The sequence below is a fragment of the Brienomyrus brachyistius genome, chromosome 8 (assembly GCF_023856365.1).
Source record: "Brienomyrus brachyistius isolate T26 chromosome 8, BBRACH_0.4, whole genome shotgun sequence".
NCBI lineage: Eukaryota > Metazoa > Chordata > Actinopteri > Osteoglossiformes > Mormyridae > Brienomyrus > Brienomyrus brachyistius.
This window is the reverse complement of record NC_064540.1, coordinates 5,992,560-6,020,257: the sequence shown is the minus strand read 5'-3', so window position 1 is coordinate 6,020,257 and position 27,698 is coordinate 5,992,560. Positions and strand designations below refer to the sequence as shown.

The 27,698-nt window shown below is 44.0% G+C and overlaps 3 protein-coding genes across 3 annotated transcripts in view; all 3 read left to right on the top strand.

The window, feature by feature from the left end:
* The window catches only part of nuf2 (UF2 component of NDC80 kinetochore complex), a 122,866-nt gene that overhangs the window by 75,623 nt on the left and 19,545 nt on the right, over positions 1-27,698 (top strand). The gene's annotated exons all lie outside the window — the stretch shown is intronic.
* LOC125747832 (transcription factor Spi-B-like) lies at positions 10,198-14,120 on the top strand. Its single transcript, XM_049023353.1, has 6 exons — positions 10,198-10,604; positions 10,823-10,849; positions 11,353-11,494; positions 11,610-11,770; positions 12,082-12,247; positions 12,876-14,120. Exons 2-6 carry the CDS (start codon positions 10,838-10,840, stop codon positions 13,187-13,189), a joined length of 795 nt encoding a protein of 264 aa, XP_048879310.1. The 5' UTR covers positions 10,198-10,604; positions 10,823-10,837; the 3' UTR covers positions 13,190-14,120.
* Positions 18,970-23,823, top strand: LOC125747829 (adenosine receptor A1-like). The gene is made up of 2 exons (XM_049023350.1): positions 18,970-19,530; positions 22,530-23,823. The coding sequence occupies exons 1-2, from the start codon at positions 19,199-19,201 to the stop codon at positions 23,146-23,148; spliced, it is 951 nt and encodes a 316-aa protein (XP_048879307.1). The 5' UTR covers positions 18,970-19,198; the 3' UTR covers positions 23,149-23,823.

Below are 27,698 nucleotides of genomic sequence, written 5' to 3'. Positions count from 1 at the left end.
GTGGGTTAAAATCCCACAAAAGTAAGAGCTTGCTGAAGTACTGCTCAGAAACACACTCATGTGCCAGGGTATTTTTTTCCCTGGAATTCGTTTGTTGTGTATCTGGACTTCTAAAATAGTTTTTCAAAGTCTTTTACAAATCTCAAAGAAATGGCCTGCCTTTTCTTATTAGCAATAACACAAATTTAGATGAGTCATTTTTCATCTATGACTCTTTTTAATAACTCATCTTAAGTTTTTGCATAATTTTTTTTATTTAATGATTTAAATAAATGTTAACACTGGACATTTCATCCAATTAAGGAGGATTTTTAAAAATTCCCTTCCTTGTGTGATGTCAAATAATTAGGTACAGGCCCTTTGAATGATCCTGTCCCGAGTTTGATCTGCCCTGGTACAGGGTGTGAGGTTTCCGTCATGATTAAAGAACTTGTGCTCAGTAGTCAGGCATATATAAATGCTTTCTTATTTTAAATTGTGTAATAGAAGGTTACCAAAATGGGGTCTGCATCACGATTCCTGTATCAGGATTTCTTGCTTAGCAGAATGACTTACTGGATTTAAGGTAGCCTAGGCTAAATGTACACGAATGAACTTCCATCTAAACTGGGGTACCTTAAATTCAACATGTCATCTGACTCACAAAGAAATCTAGCTTTGTGATACAGAACCAAGATAACCGGGTTATGTTTTTTGTAAACAACATGTTTATCTATTTATAGAAATGGAAATGTCTGTTTTTGATGTGGTGAGGTGAAATGCCTTGCTTAACACACTGAGACTAACTTCCTCCCCTACCCTTCCTCCTTGGCTTAGAACCAATATTCTTCTGGATTAGACTGCCATCCTTTGTAACCTGTTTGCCCATAAATTATACTATTGTCTCATTGACCCACATTTTCTGAAGCATGCCGGCTTTCATTCTCACTCCTTTTCATTAATACTTTCATGCTCCTTCTCTGTTTCGAAAAACATGCAAGATTTTACAGTTATACAAGGGATATAAAATGAAAAAAAAAATTGACTAAGAAAAATAATTGTGTACATGAATTTTATGCGAGACATTTAGGATTTATAAATCAACTTATAAATCAACAATCTGGTTATTTATTCCAAAATATTCCCAAACTATTTCAGGTCTTTTGTAATGTCATGTAGAGGCAGGACTCTTACGCATAAGCTTACTGGTGAAAGCCACTCTTCTGTCCACAGAGTTGGCTCATATCCCAGGATGAGCGAAGGTGATTAACTCAGGGTTCTTACATGAATTGCTCTGTAAAAGACAGACATTCAGTTACTTTAGGGGAGATAATCAGTCTAAACAACTAAAAAAATTATGCTCAGCAGTAGCTGGAAAAGCAATTCGCAGCTTTATTTATATCTCTAATTTATTCGGTACTTTTTCCCTAAATACCTTGCTGTTCACCTTCTTGATGAGTTCCCTCCAATTTGCAACTGGAAAATGTCCGATTATTGCATGGTCCACCACAGAAACAGCCCGAGCCGTAAAAGCCCAGCCTCCTCATTCGATGTCAGGCTGACGGAAGGGTACCCATCTGTACTGCTAATTTCATTAATTTGTTCCAGCTGCACATCAGCTTCACAAAATCACGCCGTATCTGAAAAGTTACAGGGAGCCTGAGGTCCCAGTGGTGGTTCCAGTGGTTTCCGGGGGACCGGACTTGTGGCCCCGCTGAATAAGCTGACATCTCCCTGGAAACCCAGGTGACAAGCAGGGCAAAAAATCCGGACCTCCTAACCCCCGACGTGGCTGAAAACACCAGCAATTATCCCCAGTAAGCCCCTAGCCGAGCTGATCCAATAGGACCCTGTGAGAAACAGAAAATGTTAACCTGTTCACTGCCAGGATGAGTGAGCAAAAATGTTAGCTAAATTTGTAGAAAGATTACCTGATCAAATGCCCTACTGTATGGCATGTCTGTAAACAAAAATGGGGGAATTTTAAGTAAGTTGCTGTTTTGATCTTACTGTAAAACAGGAAATTCAATTCATCCACTGTTTGCAGAGACTCTTGGCACTGATCTCATTTCACGCACAGCAAGAGTGGCTGGAGCCATATATTTGCAACAGCATTATGAAAGGGAGGGGTGGCTCAGTGGGTTACAATGCTGGGTTACAATGATCAGAAGTCATCATTGATCCCCTGAGCAAGGCCCTTATCCCTTAAGTGCCCCGGGGACTGTCTGAACCTGCTTTCTAAAAAAAACGCACATCGCTTTAACTAAAAGCATCTGTTTAAAATGTACGTCCATTTCTAAATATGAGAGTGAGTGTCTGTTTGGCTCAAAATATGCGCTATACTACGTTAACCTAAAAATATGCTTCAGATTTTGAAGATATAATTCTTGTGATAGTTCGTGCCAGGTACCTCCCCAAGACTAGCCAGGGTGGACACGTCATCACACTGTCTGTGGGTATTTCCCAACTGGTTTGGGGAGTGTAAATCTAGGAAATTATGTCACTGAGTCAATTACAATTGCTTATGTAAAGGCTTGGGAAGCAGGAAACGATAGACAGACCGGGTTTTCAGGTTACTGATGCCGGTTTAAATTGTTCAATTTCAATAAATTACATTGTTCTTTCAGATAGCTTTAGATCCCAGAGGCTGCTCTGAACATACTAAATGTTAATGTTTACATTTATTTATTTATTTGGTAGATGATGATGTGCAAGTGCGGAAAACATGAAGATCAGAGAGCAGTCAGCCAGTGTCCCGGAAGCAGCTGGGGTTAAGGATCTTGTTATAGGGCCCAATGTTGATATGATTACTCTGCCAGCCATGGGATTTAAACCCACAACCTACTGGACAATGAAACATATCGCTAACCCATGAAGTGTCCATTGCACAATAGCGAAAAACACCCCTGAGACTGAGAAAAATACAGTACTACATAAATACAGTACTACATAAATACAGTACTACATAAATACAGTACTACATATCATTATAAGACTTTACTCCAATTACTGTTTCTGTGTTTATATTGACGACGTTTGTATATACAATTACTGCTTTGCCTGTATTCCCTGACCTTTTGGGTGAAGTCAAGTCAAGCAGGTTTTATTGTCATTTCAACCATACACACAGTATATAGAGAAATGAGATAACGTTCCTCCAGGACCATGGTGCAACACAGAGCAGGACAAAGACAGAGCGACATCATAAGTGCAGACAGGACACAAGCATAATAGTACAAATTGACAAGACAACATACAGTGCAAATTAACAGTGGTAACAGTCTGAATATAGTATTTGAGTTACAGTATGTACTGTATGTATATACTGTATGTAAGTAGGTACTTAATAAAAACAATTTAAGGCTGATCACTACATACAATGAGACAAGCTCCCAGGCATCATCTCTGACAGTTGTGCATTCTTGGTCTACTTGAAGTATTTCATCAGCACAGTTACAGGAAGTCACAGCAGGCTTTGGCATTCTGGGAATCCTCATATGGCTGTCAGACAGGTTTGGGAAGACCATCCTTCGTGACATCATGCATAATGCTGGCCTGGCACTCAAAACGGTAGCTGCTATAATTATATATGGCTTTTTATAAGGGACATTGTCAAAAAAGCACTTTACAGGGTCCCAGGTCCGAGGTCCCCAGAGGGAAAGCCAGAGATTCTGGTGTCAAGGGACGAATTCCATCAGAGGGGGGAGGAAACCTTGCGATAAAGCAGACTGAAGGAGTCCCATCCTCCTCGAGTCAACATTATTTAGCGTGAGGTCATTATACACCTGGAGATAAGAAGCACTGAAAATGAATACAGATTCCTCAGATTAGATACGTAATAACAAAATGTGGGTAGGATATGATTTACTGCATCCTAAAGCACATCTGAAGATGTTACCCACAAGTATTATTATTAATAATAATAATAATATTATGGGGCGGCATGGTGGTGCAGTGGTTAGCACTGTCGCCTCACACCTCTGGGACCCGGGTTCGAGTCTCCGCCTGGGTCACATGTGTGCGGAGTTTGCATGTTCTCCCCGTGTCGTCGTGGGGTTTCCTCCGGGTACTCCGGTTTCCCCCCACAGTCCAAAAACATGCTGAGGCTAATTGGAGTTGCTGAATTGCCCGTAGGTGTGCATGTGTGAGTGTATGGTGTGTGAGTGTGCCCTGCGATGGGCTGGCCCCCCATCCTGGGTTGTTCCCTGCCTCGTGCCCATTGATTCCGGGATAGGCTCCGGACCCCCCGCGACCCAATAGGATAAGCGGTTTGGAAAATGGATGGATAATAATATTATTAATAATAATAATAATAATAATAACTGCAACAGCAACAATAATAACAATAATAATACATATTGAATCATATATCTCATAATCTTTTATTACATCATCTGCAGAAATGTCCTTGTCTCTCCTAGCTGGTAACACAAGGGGTCTCCAAGTGCCCAGGGATTCAGGACACGTTCACTGAACAGAAGAATCATAATGTATCAGTTCCCAGGTAAGTAGACAGGCGTCATAGAGAGAGATAGTGACGTCCAGGTGACATGCGCTGACGAAAATCGCAAAAGTAATGAAGCTTCATCCTTCGTCCATCTTTTGGGGCAGTAAGTGTTCATGGCAGTCCTATCTGGAAACCGTAAATCAGCCAGGATAAGTTGCCCCTGGAATGTACAGTATATTTTTCCATTTAATATGGATGCTGGGTCCTACTCAAACCCTGTCTCCCTGAATATGTTTACACATCTTTAATTAGTTTATTTAGATCAGAATGTATCAATATAATATTATACTGCATGGATGTAATGTATTGCCCATCCATCTTCCAACTGCTTATCTTCTACAAGATCAAGGGGTACTGACAAGCTTCGGAAGGGAACGACTTGGGGACAGACGGATGGCAAACAAAAGGGGGGCTTTACTGGGGGGCAAAAGCAGGAAGAGGGAAGCTAAGCAACCCACAAGGGGGGTCAAAATGGGAAGAAAATTTAATTTATAGGTTTTCTTAAGTGTTCAGATTCATTAATGATTCATTAATGAAATATACAGCTAAAGGTAGTTATAGCAACTTCACCCACTCAAATCTCAAAGTGGCCAAACCTCAAGTTTAATTCAATTCAATTATTTTTAAATTGGTGCTCAATACTGTAGGAGAGTATGAGCAAAGACTGTTAAAAGGGCTGTAAAGTGATTAAAGTTTATGTTTCATGTAACGATACCATCAGAAGCAATTACAGTTTGTATATTCAGTATAAAAATTAAATTCTATTACAAATCTTTGCTCATACTATTCTCCCATTGGGGTACCAAAATTAATGAAATTAATACAATCAAAGAAATAATAATGGTATATGTCTTTAATGCTATGGCATTGATGTGTTAACTGTGACAGGCTTAGTTTTTTTTTTTTGAATTGTGAATAATCACACACCTTGGTGATTGTCTCTGCTTCTGGGGTGGGGGTGAAGCTTACCCAGGGTGCCCACTATTGAACTAATGGGGAACGACCATGGTGACTGACCAGCAGCTGAGCATTCCGCTGAACGACCATGGTGACTGACCAGCAGTTGAGGATTCCGCTGAACGACCATGGTGACTGACCAGCAGCTGAGGATTCCGCTAAATGACCATGGTGACTGACCAGCAGCTGAGGATTCCGCTGAATGACCATGGTGACTGACCAGCAGCTGAGGATTCCGCTGAATGACCATGGTGACTGACCAGCAGCTGAGGATTCCGCTGAATGACCATGGTGACTGACCAGCAGCTGAGGATTCCGCTGAATGACCATGGTGACTGACCAGCAGCTGAGGATTCCGCTGAATGACCATGGTGACTGACCAGCAGCTGAGGATTCCGCTGAACGACCATGGTGACTGACCAGCAGTTGAGGATTCCGCTGAACGACCATGGTGACTGACCAGCAGCTGAGGATTCCGCTAAATGACCATGGTGACTGACCAGCAGCTGAGGATTCCGCTGAATGACCATGGTGACTGACCAGCAGCTGAGGATTCCGCTGAATGACCATGGTGACTGACCAGCAGCTGAGGATTCCGCTGAATGACCATGGTGACTGACCAGCAGTTGAGGATTCCACTGAATGACCATGGTGACTGACCAGCAGCTGAGGATTCCGCTGAACGACCATGGTGACTGACCAGCAGTTGAGGATTCCGCTGAACGACCATGGTGACTGACCAGCAGTTGAGGATTCCGCTGAATGACCATGGTGACTGACCAGCAGCTGAGGATTCCGCTAAATGACCATGGTGACTGACCAGCAGCTGAGGATTCCGCTAAATGACCATGGTGACTGACCAGCAGCTGAGGATTCCGCTGAATGGCCATGGTGACTGACCAGCAGCTGAGGATTCCGCTGAATGACCATGGTGACTGACCAGCAATTGAGGATTCCGCTGAATGACCATGGTGACTGACCAGCAGCTGAGGTTTCTGCTGAATGACCATGGTGACTGACCAGCAGCTGAGGATTCCGCTGAATGACCATGGTGACTGACCAGCAGCTGAGGATTCCGCTGAATGACCATGGTGACTGACCAGCAGCTGAGGATTCTGCTGAATGACCATGGTGACTGACCAGCAGCTGAGGTTTCCGCTGAATGACCATGGTGACTGACTAGCAGCTGAGGATTCCGCTGAATGACCATGGTGACTGACCAGCAGCTGAGGATTCCGCTAAATGACCATGGTGACTGACCAGCAGCTGAGGATTCCGCTGAATGACCATGGTGACTGACCAGCAGCTGAGGATTCCGCTAAATGACCATGGTGACTGACCAGCAGCTGAGGATTCTGCTAAATCACCACAGTGACTGCCCGGCACACAAGGATCACTCTGAATGACCATGGTGACTGACAAACGGGTGAGGATTCAGTTAAATAATTATAGCCATTGACCAGTGAGTGAGCATTCTGGTGAATCGTTTGAGCAGCATTGAAGACACTTACAAAAACACAAGCACGTGGCACAAAACAGAAAGCCAAAACCAAATACAATTCACAAGACACAGGAACAAGAAAACTCATACAAAGAAACAAAATACAAAAACAGGAGTTGAACACATTACAGAAGGATTCAGAGACGATCAGATGCTCAATGTGTTGAGCCGTGAGGCCAACAGCAAACAGGGGAAAACACAAAGACTGACAAAATGAGGGACGGGATGAGCAGCAACGCCTGCTGGCCAAACAGGGACCCTGACAATGTAACAAGCAGACTTTCTATATGTGACTATCTGCAGCTTGTCCTGTAGGTTTATGGTGCCTGATTACATTTAGTTTGCTAGGGATTCCCATAAAATTTCCCATAAACTTCTTGCAGGTCAAAAAACAAAACAAATCAAAGGCTTCCTCTGAAGCTGTAGGATCCTATATTCTGAAGTTACTATGAGTTTGGTCTTTGTTCATGACATCCCCTTGCACTGCACTGCATTGAAGGTGGAACCTTTACAGGCAATTATATAACTCTGAAAAGGATTAGAAACACAGATTATTAGCTGAAGGAGGGAAGCAAAAATATATAGCACATGTATTCCCGATGAATGCCTGGCGAGTGAATGTACAGCTTCTGTTTGGCTACCGAACAATGTTAATCATTACAAGGATTAAGCCGCTCAGGTCTGTTCTGTCCGATGCTGACAACGAGGAAAGTACGAGTATTTCAAAGCCTGAAGGGGAACAAACATGTTCAGCCGGATAGCTACCAGAAGAAGACCATGCAGGGAGATGAAAAGGGTTACACCCCATGTGCAGTCAAACATTTGGAAGTGATTTTTATGCACGTGTGGTAACAATGCTAACTATGTTACGCATGCAGACTCTGCTGTGAAACACAGGCTCATGCGTAAAACCTGCTGCATAGATAAATCAAACTGGGTTGTGCTGAGAAAAACAGTGTGTGTATATATATATATACTGGGGAATATACTGGGGAAACACAGTGTGTGTATATATATATATATATATACTGGGGAATATACTGGGGAAAAACAGTGTATATATATATATATATATATATATATATGCTGGGGAATCTATTCAGCAAATATCCATCCATCCATCCATCCATTTCCCAAACCGCTTATCCTATTGGGTCGCGGGGGGTCCGGAGCCTATCCCAGAAGCAATGGGCACGAGGCAGGGAACAACCCAGGATGGGGGGCCAGCCCATCGCAGGGCACACTCACACACCAGTCACTCACACATGCACACCTATGGGCAATTCAGCAACGCCAATTAGCCTCAGCATGTTTTTGGACGGTGGGGGGAAACCGGAGTACCCGGAGGAAACCCCACGACAACATGGGGAGAACATGCAAACTCCACACACATGTGACCCAGGCGGAGACTCGAACCTGGGTCCCAGAGGTGTGAGGCAGCAGTGCTAACCACTGCACCACCATGCCGCCCCTCAGCAAATATATATATATATATATATTTGACAAAAACAATTGGTAATCGTTATCTCAATCTTAAATGAATGAAAACTGGTGGACAGTTCATAGCATCCCTAGATTTGTTGTGATAAATGCATTGTATTGTATTGTATTGTATTGTATTGTACTGTACTGTACTGTACTGTATTGTATTATATTCTGGTCTAGTCTGATCTGGTCTGGAGCCTCCACTGCACCCATAGATGTAAGTGTGCTCTAGGAAACAGATTTAAGGTTCAGGAATTCTACTGGAATATGTCTCCATCCCAGACAGAACAGTTGATTGTTGTCTGAAATTCCCCACAGAAACCCTTAAGGGTGGCGTTTATTAAATAATAATGATAATAATAACAGTGATGCTTTATTTGCTATTTGTACAAGCAGGTTCAAGTGCTTCTTATGATTAAGATTAATTATATTGATTTCAGTAGGAAATTCTGGTGCATACAGCAGCAAGAACATACTGCAGACACAGAGACAAGGTACAAGCAAACTAGCATCAGTTTACTGGCCCTGGGAATTAAACTGGTGACCTTCTGATCATGGGCACAAAATTCTAACTGACTGAACCATACACCTCTCACCCACATGGCCAGTAGCCCCACTCCACTGGCCATGGGATTTGACCCAGCAACCTTCTGACCAATCATAACCCACAGGGTCACACACCAGTCCTTATAGCAGTTATATTAAGTATACCTGATACCTTCAAATGGACTGGCATCCCACCCCCAGCGTCTCCTGCCCTTTGTATTGGTTCCATCCTCTCCATGACCCCTGCACTAATTGGAAGATGAATAGATTCCCCAGTATTCAGTAAAACCACAAAAAGGGAACTTAATGAGAAGCGTAATAATACTTCAAGACCAAAAACGAACACATTAGATTCTGTGTCCTTCACTGTTTTCCAGGCCACAGAAGGGGGATGTGAAACAGTCCGATGCGGGCAGACAGAGTGGCCCTCTGCCCACGGACAACGTGCCCGCTGTGCTAAGCCAGGCTGCCCACGGAACAATCGGCCACTCTAGTCAGCAGGTGCGCTAGATCCAGATCGATTCACTATTCACCCATTATCAGGAACTGTTTATTTTTTCAAGGTTGGGGTGGAAACCAGAGTTGAATCAAGGAGGCAGATTAACACCAGCATATCACACCTGTCTGTTCAATTGCTGAAAAAAAATAATGACTGTAGTCAGGCAACAGCAACAACAATAATAATAATAAAAAAACGTATAATTATCTGTCGCTGCCCTCAAGCATGACATGTTTCAAACCCGGTTGAATGCCAAGGGATTTACAAATAGGTGGAAACCCATTACAAAAACAATCCTTCTTTGACTGTCAGGTCCTGTTCATTTGGAATAATGGCTGCCATTCCACTCCATTTTACAGGACTGATATAAAGATAAAACGATCTATAAGAACTGTATAAAAAGTAGTTCATACGTGACTAGACGACTTTATGGGTTTTACACTTAATATAAACACAGTATATACAGTATATAGACCTACATACATGTATGCAGAGGAAAAAAAACGTGTTACATATTTATATGTAACCAATGTAATGTAAGCCGTTGCGTTGTGTATGTGGCTTCAGAACCAACTTGTTATAATTTTACAGTACCATAGCAGAGCATATTACTATTCTTGTAAATCAATATACACATGTATTCAGTACTTTACAAAGTCCCGGTGAAACAAAACCTTAAACTGGAATCTCCTGCTTAATAGGCTCGTTTACCATTAACTATAGGATGTAGCGCGGCGATTCGCGCAGGGCTGCGACCCTGAGCTCGGCATAAACGGAACACGGTTAATCCTGCTCATGACGCCGACATGCTAATTAGGGAAAGCAGAACAATATCGGTGTGTAAAATCGCAGTTCACGTTTTCATGACTGATAAGCCAGTAGATTGACAGTTTGGCGACAAGTGAAAACGTTGCGTGATAAGATGTTGGCTCGGCTCCGGGGGCAATCCAGGGAGGGGCAGAAGGCGTGCGGGACATATATAAATCAGAGCTTACGATCGGTCCTGCATTCAGGTAAATACCGCCCTTCGAATTACTGCTTTCATTCGTTTCCGTGCCCTATTGTAGCGCATTCCGCTTGGCTGTCGCCTCCACAGTAGCAGTACTCGTGTCTGATTTCCCTGACTCCAGGTAGGTATTTATGGTGAGATGCGACACTTCCCTCGGGTGTGAGGTGTAGCGGTGGCGTGTGTCCGCCTTCCTGATCAATAAATTTTAATTGTCGAATTGGACCGGGGAGAAAAACCGTCTACGCAGGCTTTTAAATACCATTCATTAATAGAGGGCTGAAAATGCGTACGATAGAGCAGTGTTAAGTATTAACCCAACGTGTTGAATCTCTCTTCCAGACCTTTCGTTCAAGTATGGCAGTGACGGTAGGTAATTTTAAGTCCATTGATGTTCTAATGTGAAGTATTACGAGTGACATTAATATGACACAATAAGCTCCGTACAGTTGTATTAATTAGAGATATTTGGTGTGAACAGGTCTCAGAGGTTGTGCATGGGAGATGTTACACTAGCACATGACACAAGCACAACAAGCCACACCAATGAAAATAAATTATATCATGCAGGGGCATCATTAGAGATGAATGGATGGCGGACTGCATCTTCATTAAGGGGTGCTGATGGTAAACTTTTATACACAGGCCTTGTACAAAAAGCTGTTCATGACTTAAGCTGTTCATGACTTAAGGCCAAGAAACATTTTAACATTCATTTAGCCTGCCTAAAATAGGCCTAAGGACACCTCTGATGTCATGGCCCTTGAAGAGCATCTGAGGATGCATATTACAGTTGCTGAACGTGTTCATCCTCAGCCACAGATTCTAATAAAACTTATCAGCTTCAGTACCATCTTGACTTTGACTCTCAGGACTGGAGCTCTTCCACCTGTACGCAGTTGGACCTAGACTTGATTGAGGAGTACCTCCGGGAGAACCTAGGAGAGGTCCTGAAAGCTGAGGAAGGGCCACCATCCACCAACCGTGGAACAGAGCACCATGTTAATCTCAGAGGTAAGGGTGACATAATGGGATCTTGACTGTTCAAAGAGGCGAATGACTGACATGACGTGACGTACACTAAGAAACGCACAAATCTCATTCCCATGTAACACCCATGTTTGTACAGAAAGCACTTGGCTGGGACAGGTTGACTCTGAGTGGACCTTCAGTCCATTCCCCCAGTGGACAAAGGAAGAGCAGCTTACCAGGGCCAGTGGTGTCGGTATTGAGGGAATGAGTCCGGTGGATACAAGGAACCAGTACCAGCGATGGGACCAGCCTGACTGTGTAAATACCTCAACTACAACACGCTCCACTGCCTTCTTCATGGTTAACCACAGGAATGTTTTTATTGGTCACTTGGAATTCCCTTAGTTTTCTTATTGGTGGGATGGAGGTGAATTTCCCTTCTTTGTTTTTTTATTGGGCTACTACGTTACTTTATTTTTTGACTTTGCCACTCACATGTATTGCATTTGAGTAAAAGTGACAGTAGTTTTATGCAATAGAGATGTGCTCACACTGCATGCGAGCATTTGCGTATATATTCCCCTCATGGAGGGGTGACCGTTCAGTTTCACTCCATTTGACTTTATCAGCTGGTGCCGCTGACCAGATCTACATCGCTGGGGAGTCTCTTGTCCTGCAGCAGCAGCTCCAACAGCGACAGCGAGAGCCAGTCCGCCAGTCTGGGCTGGGACGGTGCCTCAGCCTCGCCATGTGTGGATCCCGTGTGTGGCAGCCCACCCCACGCACCCATGGCAGGTAACGAGGATGGTCAGGGGCACCAGTCACGTGATCGGAGCTTCATGCAATCAAAAGCCCCTCGTGGGCAGTTTCAGGGTCGTCGGTCCACAGACAGTGTTTGCTAATGGTACACGTCCCACGTATGTGACAGGTTACATCTGACACAAATTTTCATTAGGCTACTGTTATTTAATTTTCCATATTCTTGCTATTTGTCGTAAAAACCAAATTATACAAAAGAATATGGCAAGATTATTCTAGGGTCCTGGTTCCTTACACTGCACTTTGAGCACCACTGATAGTTTATTAAGTTTATTTAGCAGATGCTTTTGTCCAAAAGACCAGTGAACAGTTGTGGTTAAGGGCCTTTCCTGTGACGTTACTCTTAATTTGGGTTTTGGTGATTCCTCTTATTACATGCGGTCCTAATCCACTTAGCTACATACGGCCCTCTGCCAATCAAACACGTGCCTCATGCTAGCCTTATTGTTGCTAACACTCTATTGCCAGTTGCTGTAACTTGCCACTGAAGGAGGCCAGCATTCCCATTCACAAAACCCCAGTCATCCTAAGTGCCTCATTAGCATGTTCCCGCCGCCATGCTAATGGAATCACCATTCCCAGACATGCCCCGATCTCCTCACAGGTCGGAAGAAGGAGCGGCTCTTCCAGTTCCTATATGAGATGCTACAGGACCCAGGGATGCGTAATTGCATCTGGTGGGTGCACTCTGACGACGGCACCTTCCAGTTCTCCTCCCAGAACAAAGAACTACTGGCCTGCCTGTGGGGCTGGCGCAAGGGCAACCGCAAGACCATGACCTACCAGAAGATGGCGCGTGCCTTGCGCAACTACACCCGCACCGGCAAGATTTGCAAGGTGAAGAAGAAGCTGACGTATCAGTTCGACAGGGACACCCTCAGTAGCCTGGGGCACAGCGTTCCGTCCGCACCTCTGTGAGGTCACATGACAGCTGTGACATCATCGTTCCGAAGCTGAATACTATGTATTTGCGGAATGAGACGGCCATCACGTGACATCTTTTTTTCTCTAAAGATTTTTTACTATAATGATCTGGTCTGAGATCAGTTTGTTGATAGTTTAATTTTACATTAATAAAGTCATTGTGTATTGGGTGCCAATTGATTTTGACGATATAAATCTGAGGATTGTCTTACGTAATACTTAATAAGTAGCTGTTCCTCTCCCCATGGGACTTGTTTTCCGTGAGGAATATAAACATTGTGTCACTATATTGTGCCCCTTACTGCATTTGATTGTTACCGTCTTTAAATATGCTGTTCGGAATATGCCTTAAATGAAGTGGAACAGTGGAAAATTGTATAAAATTTCTCAGTGGAAACTAATGCTTCTTCTTCATGAATCTGCCTGTTATTGTGGTCCTAAGTGATGTTGATTCGGTTTCCATTACAGCCACCATCCATCCATTCTATAACCCCTAATCTAGGTCAGGGTCATGGGAGGGGCGATTAGCCTAATAGCGGCTCTCTGGGATTTGAGAGGAAACCCAACCAACGTGGGGAGACCGAGCTTCTCACGCTCAGAGTGAGTCGTAGAGTCACCAGTAACATTAAAGAAATTATAGAAATTTATATCAAAGAATTATACAAACACAGTTATGCAAATGTATTTTTAGATTGAGTAAAGGCTGTGCTCAGTCCTGGACTATCAAATTCAATGGATATCCCAGTTCAGAGAATGTCGGAGTCAGCTCCTGTTGTCCCAGTCTGTGTCTTTTTCCCCATTGTCCTAGTCTGTATTGTTTCGCCTGGTCCCTGTGAGCCGCATGGCCCAACGAGCTGAGCGTGCGGCTGTCTGTTAATCCTCTGTTATGTGTTCAAATCTCACTTCCACTGGTTTTGTATTTTGTTCCTATCAGTTTTACTCCTGTGGTTTGTGTTCGGTTTTGGTTTCCTGCTTTGAGCCTTAGTTGTGTTTTACCAGTTTTTGTTATTCCCAATGTTAGATTCTGTTTTTCCTATTTCTTGATCAGTTCTTAGTTTTCCTGTTTAGTTCTCTGAAGTTAATTAGTTTCACCTGTGACCTGTTTTCCTAACCCTTGTTGATTGGTCTCACCTGCCCTTTGTTGGATGTGTTACTCCTCTGTATTTAAGTCCCTTTCTCTGTTTTAGTTCCCTAGTGGTTTGTGGAGTTTTGTTGGATGTCAGTGAAGTAATGGTGGTTATAGTTTTGTTGTTTGCTATATGGCCCGCCTGCCCGCCCATCTGCCCGCCCATCTGCCCGCCCATCTGCCTGCCCATCTGCCTGCCCGCCTGCCTGCCCACTTGCCCCCCCACCCACCTGCCTGCCCACCCACCTGCCTGCCCGCTTGCTCAGCCCCCCACCCGCCTGCCTGAATGCCCACCTGCCCATCTGCCTGCCCATCTGCTTGCCCGCCTGCCTGCCCACCCACCTGCCTGCCCGCCTGCCTGCCCGCTTGCCCAGCCCCCCACCCGCCTGCCTGAATGCCCACCTGCCCACCCCTTTTGTAGTTAATTTTTGATTATCCCCTTTTGCTTTTGACCCCTTGTGGTCTGTTTTTGGCTTATAAGTATTTCTAGTGTTTTGTTTGTTTATTAAATCTCCATTGGTCTGCCAGTGAGCCGCTAGTGGGACAGTGACGTTTGTTGCTGCCTGCACCATGCCTCGCCATTGCACCAGGTCCGCCCCGGTCTGTAACACGATCTTCTCGCCTTTGTTCTTTGTCTTGCAGAAGAGCTTTGTCAACTTCACTTTTCATGTGTTGCATCACTGTACCCACTATAATATATGTCAACAGTAGGATTCCTATCTTATTTTCCTCCTGGTCCATAGGTAAGTGTCACAGCTTGGCCTCTCTCAGATAGGTTGGTATGTCCTGCAGCTTCGTTTTCAAGTTGGTCAGCTGTTGTAACATCTACGACCTGCTCTGTGTGACATGCTACCTGTGAGGCAAATTCACTCTGCAGCGTCTCATTCTCGTTGAGTTGGGTTCTCTGGAGGCTTCTGTCCTCAGTGAACCTGTGGAGTGGCAGACTGGATAATTACCTCTGGGATTTGAATGTACAGACGTGGACAAATTTGTTAGATGTGATTTTTGTGGAAGTGAACCATCTCTGAAATGACTTTAAACTGGCATCCCTCATTGTTCATTCCATATACTGTATAACACAAATCAGACTTTGGTTTTGATTATTGGTATATTCAATATTTAATATGATTAAACAAGTGAATATGGCATGGACAAAAAAGATGGTACCCTTAATTTTAATATTTTGTGGTACCACCTTTTGTATTGATGATTACCAACAAGTGATCTCTGTACTTCACAATGAGGCATCTGCATTTGTAACAGGTTTAGCCCACTCTTCCTAAGCAAACTGCTCAAGCTGTCGGGTTTGAAGGGTGGTGTCTTCACGTTGCAATTTTCAGATCTTTCCATTGATGTTCCATAGGATTAAGATCGGAGCTCAGAGGTCCATTTAAGAATATTCCAGTGCTTTGTCTTTGCCATTCTTCAGTGCTTTTAGCTGTATGTTCTGGGTCATTATCCTGCTGGAGGACCCATGACCTGAGGCTGAGCTTTCTGACACTGAGCAGTATGTTTCGCTCCAGGATGCCTTGGTTGTCTTGAGACGTCATTGTGCCCTGAACAGATTCAAGGTTCCCCGTGCCAGATGCAGCACAGCTGGCACAAAACAAAACTGAGCCACCCCCATGTTTCACAGTAGGGATGCTGTTCTTTTCTCTTAAAGCTTCATTTTTCCTTCTGTAAACATAGAGCTGATGTGATTGGCCAAAAAGCTCCAGTTTTGTCTCATCAGTCCAAAGGACATTTTGTCTGACACGACCACAAAGTCGATCATCGAACTGCGGCAACAGCTCTGCAAAGGACCTCCTGCACTTACTCTTATTCTCAGATCCTCTGAGTAATCCTGTTGCTGTTGGACGCTAAGGGTACATACAAATTCGCCAGGGTCTTTCCTTCTTTCCCCTTTAATATCCTGTAAGATCCTCCTCAACATGGTACGGTGTGTAGGTATGGTGAGTGAATTTTCATATACAGGGTGATCATCTAGTGGGTGAATGAGGGTAGTGAGAATTAAAGCACTTAACCAGATTCCCCTCAAAATCCTGGTTCAATCATTGACTTATCGCTGTTTTTGCTCCAGATAAACCCCTCAAGCATTATTGTCTTCCCCCATAATCATAATTCACTCATAGTTTCATATGCAAATTATCTATGTCTAGTTTGAAATAGAAATTCTATATCAAATATATGTTTTAATTCCTCCCATTCTTTCTATGTCAGACCTTAAAAATGACTTTCCTTCAGTTCCATTACAACCATTGGGAATTCCCATTGTGCTTTATCAATATACCTGTTATGCTGCCAGAACAATGATTCTTCAATAAGCTGGAATTTGCCCCATTCTAGGCACCACTGGAAGGTGAGTTACCTGCCACTGCAAGCAACCGCTCAGTCCAGAAAAGGCCGTCACCACTTCACAGACACTCGGCCTAAGAAATGCTGCTGCTCGATTCCGCCTTCAGCTCTGCCATTTCCTCCTGTCTGGTTTTGGTTTCCCCTGGTCTTCATCCTATCCCGTCATCTTGTCCTAATCCATTGCTTTTCCCAACAGCAAAAAAGACCACAGCACTGCTGAGATATTGTCAGTCATCCAAATTCATTTGGCTATTAAGGGACAAGTTCTCAAAAGTAGGTTTTCAGGAAAATTCTAGATGGCAGAAAACCCAATGTGGTGGAAGTTAACAACAATAGGTGTATTTGAATCAGCACGACCCAAGGATTCCAAAGAATCAAAGATCACAAGTCTAGGCCAAGGGGTTCAAAAGCTATGCATGAAAATGTATCTTGAAATTTGGCCTGATGGTGGTGCTAGAGGGATGGATGGATTGACCCCAAATCTATCCTCTATCGATGTGCCAAATATAAAAAAAAGTTACCAATCGGTTCTACGGGCTGCCATAGACTCTCATGGCAAACACATGTCATCAGAGTTTAGTTCAAAAGCCAGCATCTCCGATTGTATGGGGCTGCATAAGTGCATACGGTATGGGCAGCTTACATGTTTTGGAAGGAACTACGAATGCTGAGAGGTATATAAAGGTTTAAAAGCAACATATGCTCCCCTCCAGAGGATATCTATTCTAGGGAAGGCCTTGTGTATTTCAGCAGGAAAATGCAAACCACTGCAGCTATTAATGAAAGCACGGCGTCGTCAGAGAAGAGTCGGGGTGTCGAATTGGCCTGCAGTCTAGATCTTCCACTCTAAAAAAAAGCTCAGCTTCAGTTCAGCACAAGGTCCAGCCTTGCCATGCGATGCTCAATTTGCAAATGTAGTAGCCCAGCTTGCTTTGGGTATCGGAACGTGTCATCAGTTGTAAGTAAAGCGAAATTATGAAGAAATTGGTGGTCATGTGATGCTTACGCTCCTCCCCTGAACTGCAGTTGTCACAGTCACAGGAAAAACCACAGACAAACCTGAGAAAACCCCCAGGTGGTCGTAAGCTTCTCACTGATCCCCAGGCTTCTGTTGATTACTAGCTCTTGCATCTCCTCAAGGAATCCAACTGGACAACCCAAGCCAATCTGAATCTGCCCACTGGACTCAGCTCTTCTCGAAATGGCTGACCCTCTCACCTACAGAGAACATTTGGCGCATCGTTAAACAAAAAATACGTCAAAGACGACCACAAACTTTTCAGTGGCTGGAAACCTACATCTGACATCAAAGCTCCGAAACTCCTAACCATTACGCCCAGACATCTTCAAACTGTTTTGAAAAGAAGAGGAAATGCCATGGCAAATATGCCCCCGTAGGAAGCATCAAATAAAAAATGAGCTCATTTATTGGATAAAGGTGTACATTTTCCCAGTTTTAACATTTATCTTATCTATGTTCTGCGTTGAATAAAATACAGGCTCGTGTGATTTGAAAGTCTTTTTTCGTTTTCATTTTATTCAAATTTAAAAAACATCCCAACTTTTCCAGAATTCGGGTTGAATAATAATAATAAAAATATGTTATTATTATAGTGAAAAATACTAACAATTACAATAGATGCTTGCCCACCTTCGGTGGTAGGCCCCTAATTAAACTTGAATGTAGATCAAACTCAATCAGCTGGTTGTTTTGAAATGTTGAGCTGCTGACTCTGCATGTGAAATTGTTACTGTGCCAAGTGTGCTGCATAAAAAATAAGAATAATGGGAAGATTTACTGCAGAAAATATTGTGGAATAGTCATTGTGGTGTGTTAGGAATTTGTTTAAGAACCACATTTCCCTTGACTGGCATAAAATGTTTTCCATAATTTACCACAAGGGGGTGTGTGGGATCAAGGTTTCCAGTTGTGCTCAGGTACATTTAATTGTTCCCTGAAATGCATACCATTATGAATAATTTTAGTATGTACTTCAGATAAACAATCGAAATATGCACATTATACATCAGCTTATGTTGTGAATCAAAACCTAAATCTTTTAGCTTTATATAATGACACACATCGCACCTTTGGGCCTTATATCTGTTAAGATAAACATTGCAGTATTTTTCTGGGCTTTTATTGTATATGTTGTAACCTTCCACTCTAAAAAAAAGCTCAGCTTCAATTCAGCACAAGGTCCAGCCTTGCCATGCGATGCTCAATTTGCAAATGTAGTAGCCCAGCTTGCTTTAGGTATCGGAATGTGTCATCAGTTGTAAGTAAAGTTAAATTATGAAGAAATTGGTGGTCATGTGATGCTTACGCTCCTCCCCTGAACTGCAGTTGTCACAGTCACAGGAAAAACCACAGACAAACCTGAGAAAACCCCCAGGTGGTCGTAAGCTTCTCACTGATCCCCAGGCTTCTGTAGATTACTAGCTCTTGCATCTCCTCAAGGAATCCAACTGGACAACCCAAGCCAATCTGAATCTGCCCACTGGACCCAGCTCTCCTCGAAATGGCTGACCCGTCTGAGGTGCTGTACACGGTGTTTGAGGTGCTGATTGCTGTGTTGTGTTGCCTAGGCAATGCCCTCGTCATCTGGGCAGTGTGGGTGAGCATGCCGCGGCGAGAACCCACCTCCTGCTTCGTGTTGTCACTGGCACTGGCCGACTTTCTGGTGGGTGCAGTCAGCGTGCCCATGTCGTTGTTCGTGGACGGACGTGTCCATACCTCCTTCCAAGGCTGCCTGGTAGCCTGCTGCATGGTGATGGCGCTTCCTTACAGCTCCGTACTGGCACTTTTGGCCATCGCCTCTGATCGCTTCTTACGAGTCTGCATTCCCTTCAGGTGAGCTCACCCTACTCCTCAATCTCCTCCTCACCTTACTCTTTATCCGTCTGCAGTTTTTGGACCAATACATGCTAAGATGAGATGAGATGACATGGGATGTATTGTACTGTGCAAAAGAAAACACAGGAAATGTTCAAAGCTGATTCATCTGGGCAGTAAGTGGAAAAACCGCAGTTTAATATTAGAATATATGCAAATGAACCGTAACACAATAAAAGGTCACAACAATTTCTTCTGTTCTCTTGCTGGAACTGATATCTTGCTGGAAGGCTAGAAAAACAATGCTTCAGTTCCCAAACCTCTCCGGCAGGGCACCCTACATTTATTAAATTTCACCACGTCATTCATAGTTTTGTCTCAACACAAACATAATTTCAACAAAATTGTCTTTGGCAGCCTAAGACTTTTGCACAGTACTGTCTTGTATTGACCCCAGGGGGAAAGTTTGCAGGCAGCAGGAGACGATCATACAAAATTCAAAGATACAAACACATGCACAAACTCAATGTGTTACTTACGTGAAAAATTGTTGCGTAAATGAAAATTTTGTTTGTGATAGGTGTAATTTTGTCACGTTTAACCAGCAAACAGTGAATTACTCAGGTTTCCATGTACCTGTCACGTCCTGCCGGCCATGTCCACCTGACCCTCCTGTCTCTTCCTTGCTGTGACCCTAACAAACCACACAATGACTGTTACTCATTTGTCGTACCTCTCGTTCCTAACCCTTGTGTTAATCACTCCCAGCTGCCTCTTGTTAGCTTCCTTGTTAGTCCTGTATATACGTGCTTCCCAGTCCTGTGTTCCCCAGTCCAGTCATTGATGCTGAATTCTCCTGCTGCCAGTGCCATTGCAAATTTTCTCCTTTTGATCCCTCACGGTCTAGTTCATTTGCATATTCTGTTCATTTAATTTCATTTTGCTTTTGCCACAATGCCTGCCCATGAGTCCTTCATCCTTAGTTAAGTGACAGAATGACTGGACTCAGGAAGACACCTCATGGATATACCATCAGCCCCAACTTCCAGGCTTCCCTACACCATGTGGACCGACTTCCCCATGTTCCCCAGACCTTGTTGGTCATTGAAGCCATGGATCTACCAGAAATACCCTGCCTGCAAGCTGAGGACTTCTTTGCCCTCCTGGACCAGCACCTGATGTGGAGGTGTAACCCAGCTGTGTGGAAAGTTCCCGAGGCTAGCGCACTCTTCTTGCAGGCGGGGGAGATACTAACGGGTCTCACCCCAGAGGCAGATCCTTAGGAGAAGGAGGAAGTCTGGCATTAAATGGGGGAAAAGGAGCGACTCACCACTGACTCACCTGCTGGCTTCTCGCAGCTCGCCACAGAATTGCCCACTAAGGATGAAGGAGCAGCAGAAGCTAGCAGTGCCCATGGCTGTCACCCTGCCTGACTTAGCACCTCCAGAGTCCTGCCCAGAAGAGGTTACCACCGCATCTCCAGCACCAGGCCCAGGAGTGATCACCGTTGCATCTCTAGCACCAGGCCCAGATGAGGGCATTGTCGCGTCTCCAGAATGTGGACCCTTCACTCTGCCTGATCTTCCAAAGTCCGGCCTAAGAGGGGCTGGACTCACTTCTCCTCATCCTTCAGAGTCTGGCCCTGGAGGGGCAGCACCTGCTTTGCCCGAGCATCTACTGACCAACCTGGGAGAGGCTGCCACTCATCTCGAGCCTTCACAACCCAGCCAAGAAGAGGCTGCAGCTTTTCCTGAGCCTCCAGAAACTTAACTACTTAACTAACTAATTGGCATCCTCACGTCTGCCGTAGCTCCAAAGCCTGTCTCCTCCTCTGCTACACCTCTAGAGCCCATCGACCCCTCTGCTGTACTCCTAGAGGCCATGCACCAGCGTCAGTCCAGAGAGGGCACCTCCATCTGCGCTCCAAGCACTCAGCCCAGAGAAGGATGCTCTAGACAAGTTCCAGGAACTTCATTGCACATCAGCCATGTCTCCTAAATCTGACCCAGGTGCCTTGGTTTCACACCGCCTGTCTCCGGGTGTCTTGGCTTCGCCTTGCTCACCTTCAGATGTCCCAGCTGCACCATGCTCACCTCTAGGTGTCGGCCTAATCTCCTAATGTCCTGCTGGCACCTGCCTCATCTTCTCATGTACAGCCGATGCCCACCTCATCTCCTGTTGTCACCCTGTTGCCTGCCTTGTATCCTCTCATCGCCCTTGCAGCCTCCTCACAATCTCCTTGTCCCCTGCCGGTCACTGCCAGTCTGGCGCCTAACTCCCTGGCTGCCAACTGCCTGCAAGGGATGGTTCCGTAGGCTCCCCTACCCGAACACTTATAGTGGGTGCGGCTTGCCCAGAGTCTCTCTCTGTGTGCCCCTGCCTCCAACCAAAAGCTTGGGCCACTCCGGTCCCAGGTCCCAGGGTGGCCACCAGTATTGGCTGGGGCCCAAGGGAGGGGCCCATGGCAGCCTTTTGGCCTCCTGTCTACCAGATATCACCAGCCCAGATAACTCTTTCATTGTGGACCAGAGGAGGGGAGCCCCGGCGCTTTCCTCCTCTGGCCCTGCTGTCTCGTTACTAACCCTCACGTTAATCACCCCCCACTGCCTCTCGTTAGCTCCCTTGTTAGTTCTGTATGTATGTGTTTTCCAGTCCTGTGTTCCCCAATCCAGTAATTGATATTGAACCCCCCCCCTGTTGCCACTGACCTTCCTAGTGTCCAGTCCTCCTGTTTTGATCCCTCAATAATATATATATACATATTCTAGTTGTCAAACTTCACTTTTTAAAAACCCCACTTATTTTTGCTCCACTAAGGTACTGGTAAGTGCATGCAAATGCAATGAGAATGTTAAAAAAATACATTTAGCGTATTTCACAGAAGAATTTTTCAAACAAAATTTTAAATAATTAAAAATAAATTAATTAAACCAGCTTGGCCGTCGTGAGCGAATGCCAAGTGTTTCCTGACATTAGTAGAGATGGCTGAGATGATGGGACAGACTCTGCCTTCATAGGTACAAGACCCTGATGACGACTCGACGTTCCGTGGGAGCAGTGCTGCTGTGCTGGCTGCTGGCCGGCATGCTCAGCATCACCCCCATGCTGCCCTGGTCACACAAGGCCTTCAGAGCGAAGGCGCCTGTTAACTCCACTGACATAGTGTGCCGCTTCACTGATGTCATCCCCCAGGCCTACCTCATGTACTTCAACTTCTTCGGTATCATTCTGCTGCCCCTGCTGGCAATGGTGATCCTTTACAGTGGCGTGTTCTACATTCTTAGACGACGCTTGCAGGACAGTTTGGCAAGGCACATGGAGCAGCAGACCTACTACCTGAAAGAGCAGGCCCTTGCCAAGGTCCTGACGCTGGTGCTGCTGCTCTTCGTCGGTTGTTGGCTGCCCCTCAACGTGATGAACAGCATAACCTTCTTCAGGGGGCCTGACGCTGTTCCCATAGAGCTTGTGTACACCGGCATCTTCCTGACCCATGCCCACTCGGCCATTAATCCCCTCCTCTATGGCTTCCGGATACGCCGAATCCGGGTCACCTATCTGCAGCTGTGGAACAGGGTTATGTCCCATCCCAGAGGAGGCCTAGAGCTCACCACCAGCACTCATCCCAGTAACATATGATTTTGCCATCTCAGAAAAGAGAAAGGCGCTGTCTATTTGCCAAAAGGGAGTGCAGTGGTTAAGTGTTCGGTTTCACTATATATAAGCAAGACGCTTGACTGAAATAGGAGGTAGCTTTCAGTTTGTCATTATCTGTGTCATCTAAGCATTAAAAAGTTACACGAACAAACCATACTGTGCAAAATAGCTTTTTTTCAAGATGTTATTTTCTTAGCATTCTAACCATCTAATAGATTCTTCTCTTTCTTTACTCAACCACTAGCTTAATATGTTTGGCTAATCAGTAGCTCATCAAGTTCTTTAAGTAAGTCAATGAAATAAGGGGGCTGAAATCTAACAAATACATGCTTGGGGTGTCCGTGAGAAGAGGTCTGGGAACCAAAACTATGTTCTTCCAGCCATCCAACAAGTAACCTTTTGGAGAACAGAAAAGATTCTTGTTATTTTCATTTTGTCTCTATTGATTTGTATGTATTACAATATTAAATTGTATTTTCTGAGCAAATATACATTAAGATAAACTGTGTAAAGCTAACTGTCAAGAACCTTTGCAGGGTTCTGAATATATTGTCTGTATCAAGACTGGCAGCTCATATTTTCAAAATAAGCTTATTACTCTATATATTAGCCATAAAAGAATGCTTGTTTGTGAAATATTATATATAAGCGTCAATAAAACAATTATGAACATTATCATCATGAGTTTCTTATAGATTGTCTCATATAGTTTGTTGATATTGTTAAGCTGTATACGTGCATTACCTAGAAATTAAATATCTACTCTTTATCATGCTAAGGCATTTGTAACAGGTAACAGATTGGTCTGAAGATCGAAGGTGAAGGTAAGCACAAAAACAGTCAATTTTGCATGTTAATAGGCATCAAAGAAACGGGAAATAAACGAGGTAGTATGGCTTATCTACATAAAAAGTGCTTGGAATCAGTTTCTCTCTATGCACTCTGTACTCCATACCTAATCTTTCTATGAAATATAAAGAACAGACAATAAAAGATTGCTGACCAAAAACAAAAACCCTTTCATCTGGCAGCTGTGCTAACTTTCTTTTAGAAATAAATATGCAAACCTTGCATCTAACTTTTTATAAAATAAATCAGCAATTATGCAATAAATAAATATGCAATAAATACATTAATATGCAAACCTCTGCATCCCTGTAAGGACACACTAAATGGATGACCAGGTTCAGAAGACTGTTATCAAACTGGAAATGCCCTTGAAGTGTTGAACGACCACAAAGGAACAAAGGGCATAGCTGCAATGCTATTTTTAGGAACTTTCGTGGGTTTATCTTCACCAAATTCTTTTCTTCAGTGAGGATGCGGTCACATTCTGTCAGTGTTGTTTAAAATTCGACAGAGAGGTTACTTACAATTTCAATCTAGAGGACAGAGACAGCATGCAGAAAAGGGTTCATAGGCAGGGTTGCCAGCTATCCCATATCTGGCCTGACATTCACTCTTTCAGACTCTCACACTCAGGCATAAATTCTTATGGTCATGGGCATTGCCACCGCTAAATCTGAGGGGGACGTGTCCCCCTCACATCTCATAATTATTCGTTTGGACCCCCCCACATTTAACATAAAATATTAGTTTTATGCCAGTGTGTCCCCCTACATTCAAAATGCTTCTGACGCCTCAGCTAATCTATATAATCTATATTATTCCGTTATAAACCTAAAAATAGCTACATCAAAAACGTTGGGATGGTTTGCAAACCCTAGAGGCTATTTACAAGGTAATAAAAGTGTTACATGCATGTAAATGTGTGTATATGCGTGTACAGACTTCTCCTGAATTAAAAATCAAACTCAGGCCAGCTGACCAAACTTGGCAACCCTGCCCACGGTTCCTTAACCCAATGGTCACAAACTGGCAGACTCCTGCCCACATCCAGTGTTCCGATGATTTTTCCTACCTAAAATATTCTCCTACCAGTAGCATAAATTTATAGCCAAATCTGTTATTTTGTCTGACCTTGAGATAAATTGCACAATAAGGCATTTCCTGTAGAGTTCTATACCCACTGTTCTTGAGCTAGTCTGAAAACCACACGAAGTTTGGAGGTCTGTAACTAATGACTCTGCAGACAACTTCTGCACACTGTGCACCTCAGCATGCGCTGTCCTCCACACATACACGGCCTACCACTTCATGGCTGAGTTGCTGTCATTCCCAATTGCTTCCACTTTGTTACATCGCAAACAGTTGACTGTGGAATATTTAGTTGCAAGGAAATTTCATAGATGGACTTATTGTACAGGTAGCATCCTAACACGGTACCATGCTTGAATTCACTGAGCTCCTGAGAGTGACCCATTCTTTCGCAAATGTTTGTAGAAGCAGTTTGCATGCCTAGGTTACCAGGTTACCAGGTTACCAGGTTAGTCCTGGGGCAAGGGGGACCCAAAAGGATCTTCTAATCTTTAAATTATTTTCTGGAATCATTTGTCTAATGATTTCACACATTTGTGAAAAATTATATAGTGTTTGTGAATCACATAAAAACTTTAAAAAAAAATTATCTTCTTGATTTTCTTTGACAAAGTGGTCAAAGAAAATGTTACTTTCCCTCCCTATAATGCAAAAAAGGGTTTGTTCTGTCACGCCATGATGAGGATCAAAGTATAATATTTAGTCACCCCTCCTCCCTCCACTCAGCTGTCAAGATGGCAAGTCGGCAAAAGTCAGCTGCTCAGAAAAGGAGAGAAAAACGAAAAAGAGAAAATGCCAGCAGAGGTGCAATGGGTTTTATGACCAGGTATTTGATAAAGGATTTTGGTGGCGTGGCTGCAGTCTTAGTTAGTTTGTATTTTGATTAAATGGTGTGCGAGAATAGTGTGTCTTTTAGTGGGAGCAGTGTTTCCGTGTGCAAATAGCCCATGCGTTGGTGCACTTAACAGCCAGTCAGCGACCTGTACGCAGTCGGAAAATGTGGGGGAGGGGGTCCCCAGGCATGAGCAAGGCATACAGCAAGCCTCCGGTGCCGCGTGTGGCTGAGCCTCTATGCCTGTGATCGGAAGGTCGCTGGTTCAAGTGCAACGTCGGCATACCTGCAGCTCCTTGATTACGGCTATGGGTGACTGTCCTTCGCAGTCAGCTTACCCTCACCTACTGGAAAGCAAGTCTGTGGGAGGTGTAAAGAGAATTTCCTTATGGGGATCAATAAAATGTCAATTATAATGGGCACAAAATGTCTGAAAGATAGTTGTTATGCACTTGACGATTTGAGAGTGGTAGAGCCCTAAGACCTTAAGGGAATGTGCCTCAAAGTCCAAGAATGTGGACATTGGGTTTGGGCATGAATGACAGTGATAATTATCTGTTTCCTGCTTTCTGCCGTCATTCCTGCTTGGGAAGCATGGTCCCCGATGCAAATTCTCTGTCTGTGGCTTTAGCGCCATCTACAGGTCAATGAAGCGTACTGCATGGATTCTGCCACTGCCCGGAGAAAGCAGAAACGCCAGTGGGACTCGAGGAGCCGCAGAAAACGAAGTCCCCAACTTACTAAGTTTCAAACGAGGATAAAAAGTGAAAGAATGAATGACGCGTAGTGTCCGTTAGTTAATATTAGGTTTCCACAGAAACAGATTTTTTAAATTGTAATATCTTTTTTTTAACTAAAGTGACTATGGATTATGTTGAAGAGAAGGTATATTTCACAGCAGCTTGTCTGTGAAATGTATAAATGTATTTAAAAAAAACGACGACGACAACAACAAAAAAAACCTTGTGTGCTTCTGAAAAGCATGTATCACTTTTACCACTAGATGGCATATGCTTCACGAAAATCACACCCATAGCCGACAAGAGCATATACAATACGAACGGCCGCAGGGGTCGGTCTTTAATAGTCAAACAAACTATGCCCACGTTTTACCCGTGACTAACATCAACCCACATTAACAAGAAGACAGCACATGCTGACATACAACTGAAATAAAATCAACAGCATTCATTAGTGTAAGCTGATCGTTTGACAACCCATAAAAGTTTGACTTTTTCATTCTTATTATTCCCATAAAACAAATTCTTATGTTTTTATCTGTTTGAACTTGTCAATTCAAAAAATACAACCAATGGGAACACATTGTATTGCCAGAGAGTCAGTTTAACGCTTATCTGTGTCACGTTAGGCTCAGTGACTTAGGGTCTTCACTTGTCACCTTGGATAGAAGAGTCTATTAAATTAATGAACAAGCAAATAAATAGTGTATACATGTATATAATTTAAGACATGGCGCTGTGAAATCTGCCTTCTTATTTGCCAAAACCCGGAGTCTCAGTGGAGCTTTATTACATTTTTAAAAATCTGTGGCTGTGGAAACCCGATATTAAAATGTGGACACAACATGTCATTCCATCCAACCCATCCATCCATTTTCTGAAACCATTGTCATATTCAGGGTCACAGGGGGGGTCCGGGGCCTATCCCAGAGGCTATGGGCACAAGGCAGGGGAACAACCTGGGAAGTGGGATGGGGGGGACAACCCATCACAGGGCACTGTCACTTAAACACTATTCACTC